Below are 18,033 nucleotides of genomic sequence, written 5' to 3'. Positions count from 1 at the left end.
GTAATAATATAATTAAACCTGGATATATTAAACAAGCTATATCTAAATACTTGTTTAACAGAGGAAATATTTAGAGCTTACATATTAAATAAATTATACATTCTGTCATTGATTTAATGTTTTAATAACTTTTTATATACATATACAATATCACAAAAAAACAAGATACATTTTAGTTATTCAGAAGTTGTTTAAAATAAATAAATTGTAAAATTTAGATTACATAGTAAATGTAATTTATTTGATATATATTTTGAAACAACATATGTAATATTATATTAGAAGTTGTATTTAAATGTCAAATTATAATATTACATATCACTTGTTTAATAATATTTAGATTGCATTAAACATTTATTGTATATTTTGATATTAATGTTGTAATATTTGGATATTATATATTAAATCACTTATGCATAAATATTCTAATCAATATACACTATTTTGTATTAACTTGTTTAACATATCTTGACAAAAATGTATATATATATATGTGTGTGTGTGTGTGTGTGTGTGTGTGTGTGTATGTATGTGAGTGTGTGTGTGTACAAACAAAAAAGAACATAGTACACTGGATGAAGGAAGAACAAAAACTCTCAGTCAGTTTGTGTTTTTCTCTTTTATTTTGATAAATCCATACAACATTATTACACAAATCTACATGATGGGACGTCAAACACATGATGTGGTTAAAAACTTACGAGAGTCGAGAAAAGTGTGAGAAAGCGGATCACACGCGTAACATCCGTCTGCAGTAAAAGCTGGAGCGCGCGGCTAAAAGCTCGGCCGTCAGAAGCAGCGGCTGATAAAAGCGGTCACCTGCGTCAGTGCTGCGCCTGCGGGAGCTGCATGCTGGGAGGCAGGGGCCAGTTCTCCTGCCCCTGGTGCGTCTGCAGGAGCCGGTACAGCTGCTTCAGGTGCGTCACGATGTTGTCCTTGATGTCCGGGATGGAGATCTGCAGCCGCACGCTGCCGCTGTCGAAGGAGCGCGTGCAGTCGCCCGAGAACATCTCGCTGATCATCCTCGCCACCACCGGCACCACCTGCACAGACACACACACTGAGTAAACACGCCCACAGACGCTTCTGATTGGCCCATATGTTAAGATCTGCATAATTTATGCAGCACCGCAAGATGAGCTATTTTTAATTTGGTAAAAACAACCAATATCAGTATAGTATATATTTGGTGGAAGGCAGCATAAAAGCGGGACTATTTAACTTATTATTTACTATTTATTATAAAAACATTGTATTTGTATTTTAGGTGATGGTAATTTGTTGCTTCGACATAATCAATTTACTCAATTGGTAAGTACAAAGTTCACCATATAAGCTCATCAAATTTTTATTTGAAACTATTTGAACGATTTTAATTTTTTTTTTTAACTGTAAGCATCAAAGTTAGATGTTATTTTGTTTATCTGTAAGTTCATAACTCATTCCCTAATAACAGAGAGTCCTCGGTGCATGTATGTGTCTCTGTGTTTATATTTGCTCTGTGTGTCTGACCTGCACCATGATGAGTTTGCGTTCGCGGGGTCTGCCGTCGGGCCACTCCTCACCGAAACACAGATGAATGTCGTAGAGCGGAGACTCAGACGACAGCATACCGCGCTGATGAGCGATCACACCTGCACACACGCACAAATGTGGTGTTGTTTTGACTCTTTTTTTTTTATACTAATATAATACAAATAATAAAACAGGCCCATATGACCTTCTTTTATGCTGGGAAAATGTATACAATTTATAGAACAACTTATTTATAACATAATATAACATATAGAAAAGAACATGTTATTTTCGTTAAAATTTTAGTTGTTAAACTTTATTTTTAAGCTTAGTTTGTTCAACTTTAACAAAGTTTAATGATTTGAATTAATCAGACAAGCTTTTGATTAATAAAATGTTATTTAACTATTCAAAAAAAAAAAAGGCCCTGTGCTATCCATAAAAAATAATGGGAATGTTAAAAAGAATGAAATGCATGTCATAGGTGTGACTGCGCTCGCTCACCGCTGAGGAAGGACTCGAGGCAGAAGAGCTTGACCCTGTGCTGGCGCTCGATCAGGTTGGGTGTGTTGGGGTTGGGCGCGCAGGGGCCGGACCAGTACACCTTACACTGGCACAGGCGCACGGCGTAGATGTCGTGTCCGCTCACCTCCAGGATGAGTCCGCGGTCCATGACGTCCAGCAGGCGGCTCGTGAACACACGCTGCTTGTCATTAGTGATGTGTTCGGTGGAGGGGAAGCGCACCTGCTCCAGACTGATGGGGCCGAACAGCTCCTCCTGGTTGACAATGGGCCCCAGATCGCCGTAGAACAGACGGCAGCCCTGCGGGTTACTGACAGTCACCGGCGGACACACCTCCTTACCACGGTAATAAAACTGCACCTCCAGATCCGTCACTAAACACACACACACACAGGGCGTTGTGGGGGATATCCCAGAAGATATTGTTTAGACCAAAATGTCAATTAAACACGCAGAATTGTATAAACACATTAACTAATAACTGTAAAAAGGACAGATCCGGTCCTTGATTCTGATTGGTTGGAGCCGCATTCGAAGCTTTGTAAATTAATCTACAAAACATACACTTTGTTTACTTCTGTGTGTTGCTCGCTAACCACTTTGTTGGAACCACAACTGATTCTGAGGAACCATTGTTTGTGGAAAGAATACTGTTTTTTATTTATAAACATCACACTTTATTTGCTCTGTTTTATTCTGTGAAACCTTTTATATGGAATAAACCGTTTTATAAAAGCAAAGCCCGTGAAGCCATGGTTTACAAATTTATAACAGATAAGGGGGTTTTAAACAAAGCCCCCTTTTATGTTATAAATTCACTGTATATGGCTTCCTGATATTATGCTTTAATCTGATTAGTTTAACAACAAAAAGAAAGATTTAAGATCAAATTGTCAATTAAAATATTAAAAACCTTTACATTTCAAACACAATACAAAAAGAAAGATTTAAGATCAAATTGTCAATTAAAATATTAAAAACCTTTACATTTTTAACACATTCACCTAATTTCTTAATGACCAATTTGTTCATATTACTTATTTCCAATCTTCTGAAATTCATATTGAAGATGAAACTTTGAAAGCTTTCGGTATTTTACATTAGGGATGCACCGATAGGACTTTATGGGGCCGATACCAATTTTAAACAAACACTTATTGGCCGATTACGATGCCGATATTTGTCACTTCCTCTCTTATTTGAAATTTTGGCATCAAAATAGATAGTATTTGATCATGTTTTAAATCAGCAAAGTTCAAAAACACCTGCATTAAATTATACTAGCAGTTTTATTGCTGCGTCCTCAAATAATTTCTAATGAACATGGGTTTTTAGGTAGGTTTAACAGTTTTCAGGTACAGAAATAAAGTAAACAAATGTAAAATAACACTTCACTGTATAAATGAAACGCATATTAATCCTTCTTTATTGTAACTGACATTATTATGGTTAATTTCTAATTCTATTTTCTTGTATACATTTTAAAAAAAAATTTGTAAGTTTAAATATGTATGAAATCTCCTTTACTAAGGCAGGACTCTTATTTTGATGGGTTTTCTAGTCTATGGAGCTATATGGATTATGACAGCACACAGTTCTTCGGATTTAAAATTTGTCAGCTTATTAAGCAACTCCCGTAAAGGCATGAGATCTGTGTATATTTGTTTTGTGTAATGAGCTGTAAGTTGATGATAATGCAATTTAATGTGCACTTCTCGTGCTGTGTTTTGTTTAGCTCTTATAGTGATTTTTTTAGTTTTGTTTTTTGAGTGAAAAAGGATGCAATAAACTTAATAAATCATCAGTAAAGTTTTGGTAATCATTCAGATGAGGTCTGCTACACCTATGAAATTTACAAAAGTTATTTAGTCAAGAATAATGTGCGATCTTTTTTCTTTTGATTAGCATTAAAGTGCAGACAGCAGCACTAGAATTATGCAACAGATATTATACAGCTCAGTGCCTTCACACAGTTAATTTATTAAACCTTTGGTTTGTTATATCACCCTTTTCCCTTATATAGCCAAAATGCAGATGGTTGTCAATTGAGGAAAAAATCGGCGATAAAATATCGGCAGCCGATACATCGGTATCGGCATTTTATACAAATTGGTATATCCTATTTTATATAAATATTATATATATATATATATAAAAACACACACACACTTGACCCTTTATAACTTGCACTTACTATTCGTTTTCTAAATGCTTGTGTTTCTATAAAAAAAAAACACTATCTTTCTATATAGTTTTTCTATTCTATCTACTCGTTTTCTCTTGTATGTGTGTGTGTGTGTGTGTGTTAGTACTGGGCAGGGAGCTGATCCAGGTCTCCGGCGTGGCGAACATGGCCTCCAGCGGGGTGAGTGTCTGCAGCTCCATGGGCGGCGGCTGCATCTCCACGTCCTGCGGCTCCTTCTTGGGCCACACCTCCACAGAGGGAGGAGCAGAGGGAGGAGGACAGCTGGGCGGCTGCATGGGAGACACAGAGCCTGGAGGAGTCCAGACCGGACCCAGAGGAGACGAGCTCATGCCTGCACACCAGAGAAACACTCAGTCAACAGCAATCACAGCAGGTTTCATCTGAGAGCATCCTGTGATGACGCAGTACCGTGAGGTGGATACGGAGGAGGAGGAGGCTCGGGAGTGTCAGGAACATCGTCTTCATCACCGTCCGACTCATACGTGGGAACCGAACCTGTGTTCACAATCAAAGACTCACACACTGAATACTTACTTATTTGTGTATATATAGTTTTAATTAATAATAAAGTGATTTTGTCCTAATTCTTTTATGAGTATAAAATAATACAGTTTTGGAAACAGCATTTATATATGTGTATATATAGTTTTAATTAATAATAAAGTGATATAAAAAAAGGTGTTTGTTCGTCGTGACTCGTGTGTGTGTGTGTGTGTGTGTGTAGTTTTAATTAATAATAAAGTGATATAAAAAAAGGTGTTTGTTCGTCGTGACTCGTGTGTGTGTGTGTTACCCGGGTTGCTGGAGGTCTGAGGAATATCACACACGTCGTAGATCTTGAGCGGTTTCATGGGAACCTCTTTGGTCCCGTCGTAGATGAGGTTGAACTCGCGGCTCTTGTTGAGGGCGCACCTCAGCTGCGCTTTCCATTTGGCAGGATCCGGCTCGTCCACGCCTTCCTGATACTTCCCTGTCTCCACGGCCCAGGCCTGACAAACACACACACAAGGGTCAGATCAGTCCCATCCCGATCTGGCCACACCCCGGGCCTCGGGATCCCCATCTCTCACCTTAAAGATGGTGTTCTCTTCCTCCTGCTGCGGCGTGTGGCGCGTGGCATGTTTCCAGGGGATCTGGAAGCGTTTGGCCTCGCGGTCCAGCCACACCAGACCCGGAAATGTCCCGTTGTCCACCTGGGACACCAGCCAGGGCTTCAGCCGCACACGCCGCGGATGAGAGGACATCACGGCCTTCTGGAGACCAGGAAGAGAGTAATCTAACTCTACAAACACTGATAGAACATTCATAAAACCATTCAATATTTTTACTTACAATACATTGTAGAATGCTAATTATATTAGATGAATTAATTCATATTTTACCATTTTTTTAAATAATATTATAATAATTATTTAAATCAGTAGGAGGAAAAACACATAGATGAAGCTAAAAATAATCAAACTGAGCTTAAAAACACTAATATACACTAAATATATATATATATATATATATATATATATATATATATATTATATATATATATATAATATATATATACACACACACACAACAAAAATTGATATAAATAAAAAAAATATATTAAAAAAAAAATAAAAAAAAATAATAAAAATATGACTTTCTGTAGAGGAAAAACACATAAATGAGGCTAAAATGTTCAAACTGAGCCTAAAACACTAAGCCTAAAACACCAATATTTTAATACAAAAAATATATTATTAATACATATTTAAATCTAAAAATATTCTAAAAATTAAAACAAAATTATAATCAAAATCCTGGTCAAAAACCCAAATGGCAGATAATAAAACTAATTTGTTTTTTTTAGTGGATTTTAATGATACTATATTAACAAATATTAAATCTATTTTATACATTATTATTACTAAAATATTATATTAACATGACCTTCTGTAGGAGGAAAAACACATAAATGAGGCTAAAAAAACTTTGCAATCCTAAACAAGCACAAAAATATTTCATATTTTTATTATTTAAATAGAATTAACTTAATATATTACATTGACAAATATTTAATATATTTTCACCCTACCTTAGAATTATTGTGACCATTAGAAAAAAAATTTCCGTTTGGGAGATTAACATGATGACATAAATGAGGCTAAAAAAAGTTGAACAAACCTAAGCCTTAAACACTAATGTTTATAATAAAACAATTAATTTTTTCATAATAGTTTTATTTTTAATAAATTTTATAAAGCTAATAATATTGTATTAATACATATTTTACTATTTAAACATTTTCTACAACATTATAAAAATTTAAATAAAAGTATTTTTATTTTTTAAGGCCCTGTAGTAAATTTTAATGATAGCCGTTGCATGTTACAAATTAAATATATGTTATACATTGTGTTACTATTATTACTAAAAATATTATATTAAAATGATGACCTGTAGGTGGAGAAAAATATAAATTAGGCTATAATAATCATATAATAAGACAAGAAAAAAAGTTATTCTCTATTTTTATTTTTTGTAACACTTTTAAAATATTATTAGCAATATTCATATTTAATTCGTATTAATACAATACAGTATTTTTTAATCAATCCTCCCTTTATTAATACAGTTAGTAACCACATTCTGTAGGAGGAAAACAATACAAATCTAATATTAATAAATAAAATGAATATTTTAGATGTTATATCGAATTTTAATGTTTTTGAATAACAATTTTATATTAACAAGTATATTATGAATATTTGTATTATTAGCAGGAGCATAAACTGCACTGAAATTACCAGATTTAAGTTGAATTTGATTTCAAACACAGGCCAGATGAAGCTCATATTAATAATAACACTTGATAAGATCATTAAATCAAGGTATAATCAGAAACCAGACTAGCGCATAAATTCTCCTTGTCGTCGATAAAAACACTGAAACTCCAAACAGCCGGTGACTTTCGATACTAGCGCATAAATTCTCCTTGTCGTCGATAAAAACACTGAAACTCCGGCAGTAAAGCACATTCTAGTGTATTGTGTCGCTGGAATGAGGGTGAAAGCGTGTCGAAATTAAACCGAACGTGTTTTAAATATTAATGAGTCTCACCTGAGGCTTTCAGGAAGCGCCAAAGCAGGAAAAACCCAGCAATCCCGAGGCCTTTACCGCCAAAACGCGCTGCTTTCTGAAGGAATCCGACTTAAGAAGTCATAAATCGGTCGTTAATCGGATAATGCGCTCGCACTTTCCCCGTGAGTCCGTGAGAAAAGCGTGAGAAGCGAGTTTCTCGCGTGTTTCAATCTCTGCTACAAAGTTTCACCGTCAACCGAAACTCACTCGCTCGCGCAGGTACAGCCGTGACGTCACGCGCGCGCGCACCTTCAACACACACGTATTCATCACTTCTCCTCTTCTTCTTCTTCTTCTTCTTCTTCTTGGTTTTATGGCGAGTTGGCCGTTATCTGTCATAAAAGATAATTGTATTTCCAGTGTTTCTATAGTCTTTGCTGATACTGAGCACAGACTGAATCCTTCAGCTAAAAATAAAAAATAAAGTGATATTTAGCTTTTTCACATATAAGAAATGCTTCGAAATGTTATAAAAACGCGTCAATTTATTTTTATTGTCAACAAATATTTAGTGTAAGAAGGTGCTAACACTAAAATAGAATAGAATGGTTACTAAAGTAAAATTACATACATATATATATAATCGTGATCTGAAATTGAAATAAAGCTGAAATAAATGAAAATCAAATAATATAAATATTAGATGGGAAACTTGAACTTAAAAAAGCATAACTGAATGTTGTTATGTTAAATAAATATGTTTAAGTTGAAGTAAAGCTAAAATGAAACTACAAATGAATAAAAATTGTAATCTGCAATTGAAATTCAATAAAATCTCAATATTAGATAAAAGCGAATTAAAAATATATATATCAAAAAAAAAAAGAAAAAAAAATATAAAAATAAAATATAAATAAAAAATTGTTTTACAAAAAATAACTAATTATTTTTTATTTTGCATGTACTTTATATAAATTAATTTGTTACAAATATTTGGGACACAAATACCAAACAGCATTGATTGTCAGTCAGTTCTATAGATCATATCACATATTTTGAGGCTGTTTATTACTCTGCAAACAAAGAACAGGTTCAATGTTTTATTTTTTTTTAAAAGAGAAACTAAGTGTAAAATGACAATAACATAATAAATGTAATTTACAGAATATAATACTGCATTTGATTACATAAATATATAACATATTATTCCCTATATATATATATATATAATATATCTATTATATATATCTATAAATATATATATATATACACATCATAGGACTGAAGAATGGTGTATTGTACAGGAATGAAGGTTTTAGTGTGTATAAGTGCACTTGAATGAACTGGGTTTCAGTCGCTAATGTTATTCTTTGAGATCACTCAATGGTAAAGTTCAGCTTTTAAGATGAGAAATACAGAACCAGCATCGTCCTCATCGGCAGGTCTGGGGTCAGTGCAGCTGCTGCTCAGGGTTGATCTCGCTGTAGATCTTCTTGACGACGTGAGTCAGATCCAAACTCTGAGTCAACATCTTCAACAGAACCTCGTCGGCCTGAATGCCCTCCATAAACTCCTCCTGAGAGAGTTCACCTAAACACACACACACATTTACATCACTCATTCCTGTGAATTCACTAGAGTAATTCATCTCCAGATAGATAGATAGATTACCGTCTCCATTGAGGTCGATACACCAAAACACCAAACCCCTAAACTCATATCCCCTACACCTCCCCACCAACTCCACTAATGGACCGAATCAAAAAAACAACAAAAACAACAATCCACGTTCATGTGGACGTGCAGATCCTCTTACACAGACTCAGGGCGTAAGATGATGATCTATGACTCCAGCAGATACCTTGAAGATGAACAGCAGCTCCTCGCGGTCGATGCAGCCGCTGCCGTCCACGTCATAGAGCTTGAAGTACCAGCGCAGCTTCTGCTGAACACCACCCTTCAGAACCAAGCTCAGAGCAGACGCACGGACTCCATGAAATCAACATGCAGCCGTCATGACGGACACAACATTAACATAAGCAGGACTATAGAGTTAAAGATTACACATGACGAAAAAACTGTAGGCAGGGAATGTCATCTAGATCGTTTTCGGGTTGATGTATTCGGATACTTTGACCTGCTTGTGTATAGAATTAAATGGGGATTATTGTTACGAAAAGCAAAGGCGAAACAAAATGTACATCTCGTTCTTTGTTCTCAAACATCATGAAATGCATTTAAACAGCTGCATTACTGATAAAATGAAGCGTTGATCGCAAAATTAATTTAGATGACATTTGACATGGCCATTCTATACTATAAATTTGAACATGTAGTCCATAAAAAAGTAACTATAAACCTTAATAAGATTATAAAAAGATAAAAAATTCAGTATAATCTAATTTAAGCACTACATTATATATATATATATTTGAAATATAGCCTATAAACGATATATATATATATATATATATATATATAATATATATTTGAAATATAGCCTATAAAATGTTGTATTTTTTCATGTAAAGTGTGTTGACGTGAATGGAAGCTGTGTTTAGAAATACAGAAGCCGGGCTGTTAAGCAGATTAGCGGCTGTGATGGGTTTTAGTCAGGATCTTTAGTCTTGTGCAGTGCTGCAGTTGATCTGAGTAAGTACAACGATTAAAGTTATGATTCGCATTACCCACCATCCTAACTGAACTGAAGCAGAAGAAGGACGTGAGGTTGTGCTGGTCTCACCGCTGATCCATTGAACTCATTGTACCTTCCACTGTATATCTCGTGTTATGGAGGCCCTTAAAGATATTTTAGTATTGAAATTACTATTTAAGTTTTTGTTAATATTTCTCAGTTCACCTTTATCTATCATCTATATCATTCATTTCATTGGAGTTTAAGTTTAACGTTGTTTGTTTTTTATTATTATTACTATTTTTTTTAAATATTGTATAGTTTATTTTCCTGTTTCAGTTTTAGCGGCCATCGACCTCAATGAAATGAGGAGAAACGCTGCCTTGGCAACCCAGTGAAATTAAATAAGTTAAATTTGGTTCTTTGTGAAATATTTTATTTCTATTTCATGTTAAAGTGCCATTGTCTTTCAAGGGACACACACATGTCTGCTGCTCTTGTACATTGAGGAATCCGGTTGGTAGTTAATAAAATTTCAAAAAATAAAAATAAAAAAATTCATCATAAATAAAATAATAAACAAATTATTAAAAAATAAAATAAAAAATACATAAAAAAAAAATTTCTAAACAAAAATTATACCACACTTTAAATATAACACAATTACAGACATTAAAAAAAAAAAAAAAAAAAAAAACATTATAGTGAAATAATAACTTTTTAAACTTCTGAATAACACTGTGGATTAATATAGGCATAAACAAATGGTGATGACATAAAAAAAATAGAGAGAGATATTATTAAAATAAAGTACATTTCTAATAGTAGGATATTTATACGAGAGCGATATAAAAAGGCATAATAGGTCTATAGCCTAGACCTAGTAGCTATTAATAATAACAACATAACAGAAAAGTAAACGATCACATGCGCGTCTTACGTCTGTCATGTCGAAGGTTCTGGAAACATGGTCGGATGTACCGTTGGATGTTTTGACAGATTTCTTCAGGCCGAAGAACTTCTTGAAACTCGTGGAAGGTGAGTTGGACAGGACGGACACCGGTCATGAACTCTGCAGGTACCACTGATGAGATTTCACACGCGCTCAGCTCCTGCAGAGTCGAACCGGGAGCGTTCCCCATTCCGCCGCGCCGCGCCTCTGCTGCTGTATTACCGGAGGGGGAACCGGAACCCGCACTGAAACACGAGCTCAGCGCGCCCGGCGTCACCGCTGACGTTTCACGCGCCGGGCTGCTGTTTTTCAGCGAATTATCGCACTACCTGCTGAATGTGTCAGCAAACAAAACCACACGACCTGCGCTTTCTATCTATCGATCTATCTATCATACTATCTAATCTGTCTGTCTGTCTGTCTGTTCTGTCGTCTCTATCTATCTATCTATCTATCTATCTCGTCTGTCTGTCTGTCTGTCTCTCTCTATCTATTATCTATTCTATCTATCTTTCTATCATCTACTATCTATCTTATCGTCATCTAAATCTGTTTATCTCTCCTGTCTATCTCTCTGTCTATCTAATCTGTTCATCTGTCCTCTCCTATCTATCTATCTATCATTATCTATCTATCTATCTATCTATCTGTATGTCTGTCTGTCTGTCTATCTATCTATCTATCTATATATCTATCTATCTATCTATCTATCATTCTATCTCTGTCTGATCTTCTGTTATCTATCTGTTTATCTCTCTGTCTAACTATCTCTCTGTTGCTATATATCTATTCTATTGGTCTGTCCTTCTGTCTGTCTGTTGTCTATCTTCTGTCTATCATATCTATCTATTATCTATCTTATCTCTCTGCTGTTCTGGTCTTGTGTGTCGTCTATCTATTAGGTCTATCTATCTATCTAGTATCTATTATCTATCTATCTATCTATCTATCTATCTTGTCTATCATCGTTTATCTCTCTGTCTTTATCTAATCTATCTATCTATCTATCTATCTATCTGTCTGTCTATCTCTCTGTCTGTCTGTGTGTCTGTCTATCTATCTATCTATCTATCTATCTATCTATCTATCTATCTATCTATCTTATATTATATATAATAGGTAAATTTCACCAAGTAGAACATGTTCCTGAATCAACATCCTTGTTGATCCTGGAACAACATTCCAATCAACAACCAATCAGCAATTGAGTAATAAATAATAAATGTTTTAGGCTTAGAATCAGGGTTAACCCTTGTTAATCAGATATCATTTCCCACTAATTTTAGTAATAAATTATGGGTAGGGTTAGGTTTAGGGGTAGGGATTGGGGTTGATCCAGGATCATCAGAACATGTCTTACTTGACAAATCACGGTGACCATATATCTTGCATCACAACAAATAATTCTGTATAATTGCAAAATTGTAATTGTATATTTCAGTGATAGGAATCAATATGGGATTTACCGCGGCTACTGGGGCATGTGAACGCATCAATAAATTGCAGGATGTGTAGACATTTGCATCATTGTAGGGGATTTGGGTATGTGTAGACATATTTGGGGTATTGTGTAGACTTAAATAAAAATAATATAATAGGTTCGCGAACTTAATTATTGTGATTGCCAATTGTCCTAATACCACATAATGGAATAAGTTAGGGATGACGCCGCTGCTCACGGATGGAGGCTTATTATCCGTTTGTAATAGATTTAGTTTAACAAAGAAAAGTGAGACGAATGACTCTCTCTTTTTTTTTTTTTTTTTTTGCTATAAGCACCAAATCTGATGAACTGCTTTATAACCTTAATAGTTCTTACAATAAAAAAATCTACAATAAAAATACACCAATATAAACGAAGTAAGAATTTAAACAAATAGCTGATCGTTTAAAGGAATCAAATTAAACAAATTTTAATTTGTATGTTCTAGCTCTGTTTTATATGAAACACGTTTCATCACAGATTAATAAATAAATGATGTTGTGATAGTCGCAAATAGCTTATAAATTAAAAAAAAACAAAATATAGTTTATAATAAATAATAATTCATGAATTCCAAAAAACATAAAATAAAAACTAAAACTAAATGAAATGGTGTTTGAGTGATCCCCTGGTGGTCTAAATATCGCAGACGCTTGGTATTTTGTCCCTGCGCCGTCAATCCGTAATAAAACAAAAAACAAAGCTAATGCTAAAGCTAATCTCTTCTCCTCCTTCTCCTTCCTGTATATTGGTTATTAAAATTTAATTGAAGTAATTCATATCATTTATATGATTGTAACGGTTTGGTAACGAGTATATTAAGGAAAAAATATACCGTGTGTTAAATGTTACGCATTTGTGACGACAATTATAGCAATGATTGAGTAACGTTGGAGCTTTGCAAATGGAAACGGTATAATGTTCTCCTTTTTTCCATCAACCGCCTTTAGCACAACAATAAAACTAAGTTATAAGGATGATTAAGATAAATAAATTAACTATATATGTTATAAATATTATATATATATATCTATATTTAAATTCATAGGCGATTTTTTAATTTTCTTCCAGTGTGTTTTCTGTACATTCGTGTAGGCCTGTATGATTGTTTCAGTGTTTGCAGCCAAATGCTAAAGTATGAATCTGTGAGGGAAGACATTTGTGACATTTATGTTGTTGTAAAATAAACAAAAAAGCTTAGTTACTTTACCGTTTTGATATATGAAAAAGGACCTGCAAAACAGAAACTGTAAAGATTGAGTCAGTCAGTGTCAGTGTGAGAAGTATGTTTTTTCACACAGATACAGATTACAGATGTCCTAACAGCCTTTGTTTTCATTAGTCTGTGTTAAATTGTTAAACTAAACTATCAAAAACAGTTAAAAACTAATGAACAAAACTTAAACTCAAATGAAAGGGATCATGGAAACCACTGATTTTTGTAAGTTACGTAACTGTACTTCTGTTTACTCTTTTGATTTTATTCTTACAATTATAATATTTGCAAATATTAAATGTCTAACAAACACAGAAACGCATGCGTGAATTTCTATTCAGATATTTTACCATAAATAGTAGGTAAATGTAAATACTTAATATGTGAATTAGAAGAAAATCAAACTCAAACTTTTGCTGGTCTACTCCTCCTTCAATGAAGCTCCTCCCACAACAGTATTGCCTTCAGTGAAAGCTCCTCCCACAACAATCACACTCCAGTGAAGCTCCTCCCACAACAGTATCCCCTTCAGTGAAGCTCCTCCCACAACAGTATTATCTTCAGTAATATTCCCATCAGTCTACAAGTGAAGACGAGCATCAAATGCATCATGGAAGAAGTGAATCCTGCAGAGACAGAGTTTATATGAAGGAAGAGAAGACCATGAGAGATCAGAACCCTGCAGAATCAAACACACTGAAGAACAACAGGTTGTGTTTATTCTTCATCCTTCATCAAGAGACGAAGAAACATTAAAGTATCCAGATTTGGTGTTTTTATCAAAAATACCCTCAAGAGTGGTAAAAAAGAAACTGAAAACTCAAAATGTTCAAATGATGTCATTTCCTGGGTGTTGCGCATGAAAAATGCTTTAAAAAGGAAAGAACTGGAATGGAATTGGTCTTGAGTGAAAACATATGCATGTTAATATGATGTTTATAACTCCGGTACTGTACCAGATTTTGATTAAGCATTATTATAGTTATAGGATAGTTATATATAATATAATATATAATAATTGCAGGGCTTAAAGTTCTCCAGTACTGTACCAGATTTCCAGCATGCAGCGTTTGGCTGTGGAAAAAAAAAAATAATCCAATACACTGTCTAAAATATGCCAATTTATTGTACATGGCAATTGTCAAAATAAAGTTTATGTTGTTTATAAAAAAAAAAAAAAATCAGTTGAATTAAGGAAAGCAATAACTTTGCATATTATATTATTATTATTTTATTTATTATTATTATTATTATTTTGCTCTTTAACCTCTGTAATTGTACCGTTATTTATGTACAGGAGGTGCTATGTCAATAAATTAGAATGGTCATGAAATAGTTCAATTTTTTCAGGTAATTCAACTCAACATTGTGAACTTGTGTATTAAAAAAAAAAAATCAAAGCACACAGATTGAAGTAGTTGAAGTCTTTGGTTCTTTTAATTGTGATGATTTTGGCCCATACCTTTTACACAAAACCCACCAATTCACTATCTCAACAAATTAGAATATGGTGACATGCCAATCAGCTAATCAACTCAAAAAACAACTGCAAAAGGTTTCCTGAGCATTCAAAACGGTCTCTCAGTTTGGTTCAACTAGGCTACACAATCATGGGGAAGACTGCTGATCATGACAGTTGACCAGAAGACCCACTCATTGACAAAAAAAACCCTCACAAGGAGGGGTAAGCCCAAACATCATTGCCAACAAAGGCTGGCTGTTAACAGAGTGCTGTATCCAAGCATGTTAACAGAAAGCTGAGTGGAAGTAAAAAGTGTGGGAAAAAGATGCAACAACCAACCTAGAGAACCGCAGCCTTATGAGGATTGTCAAGCAAAAATCGATTCAGAGAATTTGATTGAACTTCACAAGTAATGGACTGAGGTGGGGTCAAGGCATCAAAGCCACCACACACAGACCGTGTCAAGGAATTTGCTGAACCACAGACAACGTCAGAGGCATCTTACCTGGGCTAAGGAAAAGAAGAACTGGACTGTTGCCCAGTGGTCCAAGTTCCTCTTTTCAGATGAGAGCAATTTTGTTTTGTATTTCATTTGGAAACCAAGGTCTAGATCTGGAGGAAGGGTGGAGAAGCTCATAGCCCAAGTTGCTCGAAGTCCAGTGTTAAGTTTCCACAGTTTGTGATGATTCACTGAAGTCACTGCACCCGTTTACCAAGATATTTTGGACCACTTTATGCTTCCTTCTGCTGACCAGCTTTTTGAAGATGCTGATTCCATTTTCCAGCAGGATTTGGCACCTGCCCACACTGCCAAAAGTAACAAAAGTTGGTTAAATGACCATGGTGTTGGTGTGCTTGACTGGCCAGCAATCACCAGACCTGAAACCCCAGAGAGAATCTATGAGGTATTGTCAAGAGGAAAATGAGAAACAAGAGACCAAACAATGCAGATAAGCTGAAGGCCACTGTCAAAGAAACTAATATTTAGAAACTCTAATTTATTGAGATGCACCTGTAAAAAGATGTCCCAATCTCAATTTGAACATCCGAGTCTTTACTCATTTTCAAAAAACATCTAAAGACTCATCTTTTTCGCCAGCACTTGACCAACTAATACTAGCACTTACCTTTTCTTGTCTATCCTATTCTTTGAAAGAAAGAAAAAAAAAAAAAAAAAACCTTGCTACGTGTTCTGTACTAGACTAACTGAGACTTGTCATGGCACTTGTATACTGTTGTTGTTTCTCCCCCTCCCCATCGTTGGTCTGATTGTTTCTACTGTTCTCATTTGTAAGTCGCTTTGGATAAAAGCGTCTGCTAAATGATTAAATGTAAATGTAATGTAAAAATGTGTCAAAATGATCATAATTTTGTCTAGCTGTTTTTTGCAAAAACTTAAAAAAAACTACTCACACAGACTGATTTAAACTGTAATTTCACATCTAATGGAGGAGAAAATACATCAAAACTGGAGAAAAAACTCAATCACAGACTGAAAGTATTTCTTTATTGAAAAGAAGAATCAATAAAAGTTTCACCTGCACTCAGTGTGGAAAGAGTTTGACATGCAAACAGAGTCTCAAGAGACACATGAACATCCACACTGGAGAGGAAACCATACACATGTGATCAGTGCGGGGAAGAGTTTCACACAAATCATCAAACCTTAAGATGCACATGAAAAACTCCACACGAAGAGAAACTGCATGAATGTGATCAGTGTGGAAAAACATTTTCATGGGCTTCAAGCTGGATTAATCACCTTAAAGTTCATTCAGATGAGAAACCACATTCATGTTCTTTGTGTGGAAAGAGTTTTTCACAACTGCAGAGTTTAAAACTACATCAGAAGATACACACTGGTGTGAGAGATCATATGTGCTTTGAGTGTGAGAAGACTTTTATTACAGCTAAAGATTTGAAGCGGCACGAGAGGATCCACACTGGAGAGAAACCTTACAAGTGTTCACACTATGACAAGAGATTCAGTCGGTCAGCACATCTGAAATCACATGAGAGGATCCACACTGGATGGAAATTGTATCACTGCTCTGCATGTGGGAAGAGTTTCAGTCATTCCGTCTTCTCTACGGAGACATACAATAAGTATTCACAATAGTAGTTTATCTCCAGGTCCAGCGTTTTCACGTGCTATGCTGCATCTCTTCCATATTAATCTGTCATAAGAAACATAATCTAAATTTGAAATGTTAAAAATGTTCATCTAATGCATGTTACAGGTTCAAAATGTTTTTGTGCACGAAGCTGAAAATAGGCTAATTTATTTTTAATTTAATCTTCACTGTTGTTTTATTACAACTGTCTTACAAAATTGTTTTACAAAATACAGGTGTGAGATATTCTGTCATGTAGGTTTACATCTGATCCATCTTCACTTTTGCTCACTTGAGATGCTTTGCTATCTTGTTAGTCAATGAAGAGAGAGATCTGTCTTTTACTTTTTAATTTTTGATTTAAGTATCAAACTTTTATTTCCACTTTTGTTGTCTGCTTTTTTCTTGCATCACAAATGAATAATTCATAATTAGTTCCATCTAAAAGCCATAAAATCTTTTGACACAATAATTACATTTCTCGATAATGCTTTTAAATAAACAACCTAATAAACTATATCCACCCTCACATCTGACTGTCTGTCTATCAGTAACTGGTTTAACATTATTTTTGTTTGATACATTGTGTTATAGATATTTTTGTTACATAGGTTTGTCGTTTTAAACAGAATTTGGCGCGTTTCTGATCATCTACCGTTGGTTTCGCCCATAGACTGGTGATGACGTCATCAGTCGCGCGCTCGCGCGCTTCAGTGTCGAGTTTCTGAAGTGGGGAGTTCGCGCCTTTTTCACGTAATTGTAAAATACACATTTCTTTATTTTGTTTTTAATCAACAATTTTTACGGGGTCATTTCTAAATAGTTTGTATCGTCTCAGCGCTATTTGTGAGCCTGCTGACATCTAAAGAA

The 18,033-nt window shown here is 34.7% G+C and overlaps 2 protein-coding genes across 3 annotated transcripts; both read right to left on the bottom strand.

The window, feature by feature from the left end:
- Positions 1-600: 600 nt before the first annotated feature.
- On the bottom strand, positions 601-7,635 carry LOC109051525 (interferon regulatory factor 6). Of its 2 annotated transcripts, none has more exons than XM_042748680.1 (8): positions 7,341-7,635; positions 5,315-5,494; positions 5,038-5,233; positions 4,653-4,739; positions 4,351-4,575; positions 2,020-2,412; positions 1,513-1,634; positions 601-1,043 (listed from the first exon to the last, which is right to left on the bottom strand). In XM_042748680.1, exons 2-8 carry the CDS (start codon positions 5,486-5,488, stop codon positions 825-827), a joined length of 1,416 nt encoding a protein of 471 aa, XP_042604614.1. In that variant the 5' UTR covers positions 5,489-5,494; positions 7,341-7,635; the 3' UTR covers positions 601-824. The 2 variants fall into 2 exon arrangements, with proteins under 2 accessions (XP_042604614.1, XP_042604613.1); XM_042748679.1 differs by having other exon boundaries at positions 5,315-5,497; positions 7,341-7,634.
- A 915-nt stretch (positions 7,636-8,550) lies between these two features.
- LOC109051455 (guanylyl cyclase-activating protein 1-like) lies at positions 8,551-11,078 on the bottom strand. The gene is made up of 4 exons (XM_042749498.1): positions 10,877-11,078; positions 9,131-9,290; positions 8,973-9,025; positions 8,551-8,891 (listed from the first exon to the last, which is right to left on the bottom strand). Exons 1-4 carry the CDS (start codon positions 11,076-11,078, stop codon positions 8,752-8,754), a joined length of 555 nt encoding a protein of 184 aa, XP_042605432.1. The 3' UTR covers positions 8,551-8,751.
- Positions 11,079-18,033: the final 6,955 nt, after the last annotated feature.

Source organism: Cyprinus carpio, chromosome B22, assembly GCF_018340385.1.
Source record: "Cyprinus carpio isolate SPL01 chromosome B22, ASM1834038v1, whole genome shotgun sequence".
Taxonomy (NCBI): Eukaryota; Metazoa; Chordata; class Actinopteri; order Cypriniformes; family Cyprinidae; genus Cyprinus; species Cyprinus carpio.
Note: the sequence above shows the minus strand (reverse complement) of the source record. Positions and strands in the feature narration are given on the sequence as shown.

Bases quoted from the DNA above. Each gene is read 5' to 3' on its own strand.
- LOC109051525 (XM_042748680.1), bottom strand. From the start codon at position 5,488: ATGTCCTCTCATCCGCGGCGTGTGCGGCTGAAGCCCTGGCTGGTGTCC. The intron at 4,576-4,652 runs GTACTGCGTCAT...TCTGGTGTGCAG, and splicing joins TCCTCCGTATCCACCTCACG to GCATGAGCTCGTCTCCTCTG. The intron at 1,044-1,512 runs GTCAGACACACA...GTGTCTGTGCAG, and splicing joins GCAAACTCATCATGGTGCAG to GTGGTGCCGGTGGTGGCGAG.
- LOC109051455 (XM_042749498.1), bottom strand. From the start codon at position 11,078: ATGGGGAACGCTCCCGGTTCGACTCTGCAGGAGCTGAGCGCGTGTGAA. The intron at 9,026-9,130 runs GCCCTGAGTCTG...GGGGAGGTGTAG, and splicing joins GTCATAGATCATCATCTTAC to GGGATATGAGTTTAGGGGTT. The intron at 8,892-8,972 runs GTAATCTATCTA...GTGTGTGTTTAG, and splicing joins TATCGACCTCAATGGAGACG to GTGAACTCTCTCAGGAGGAG.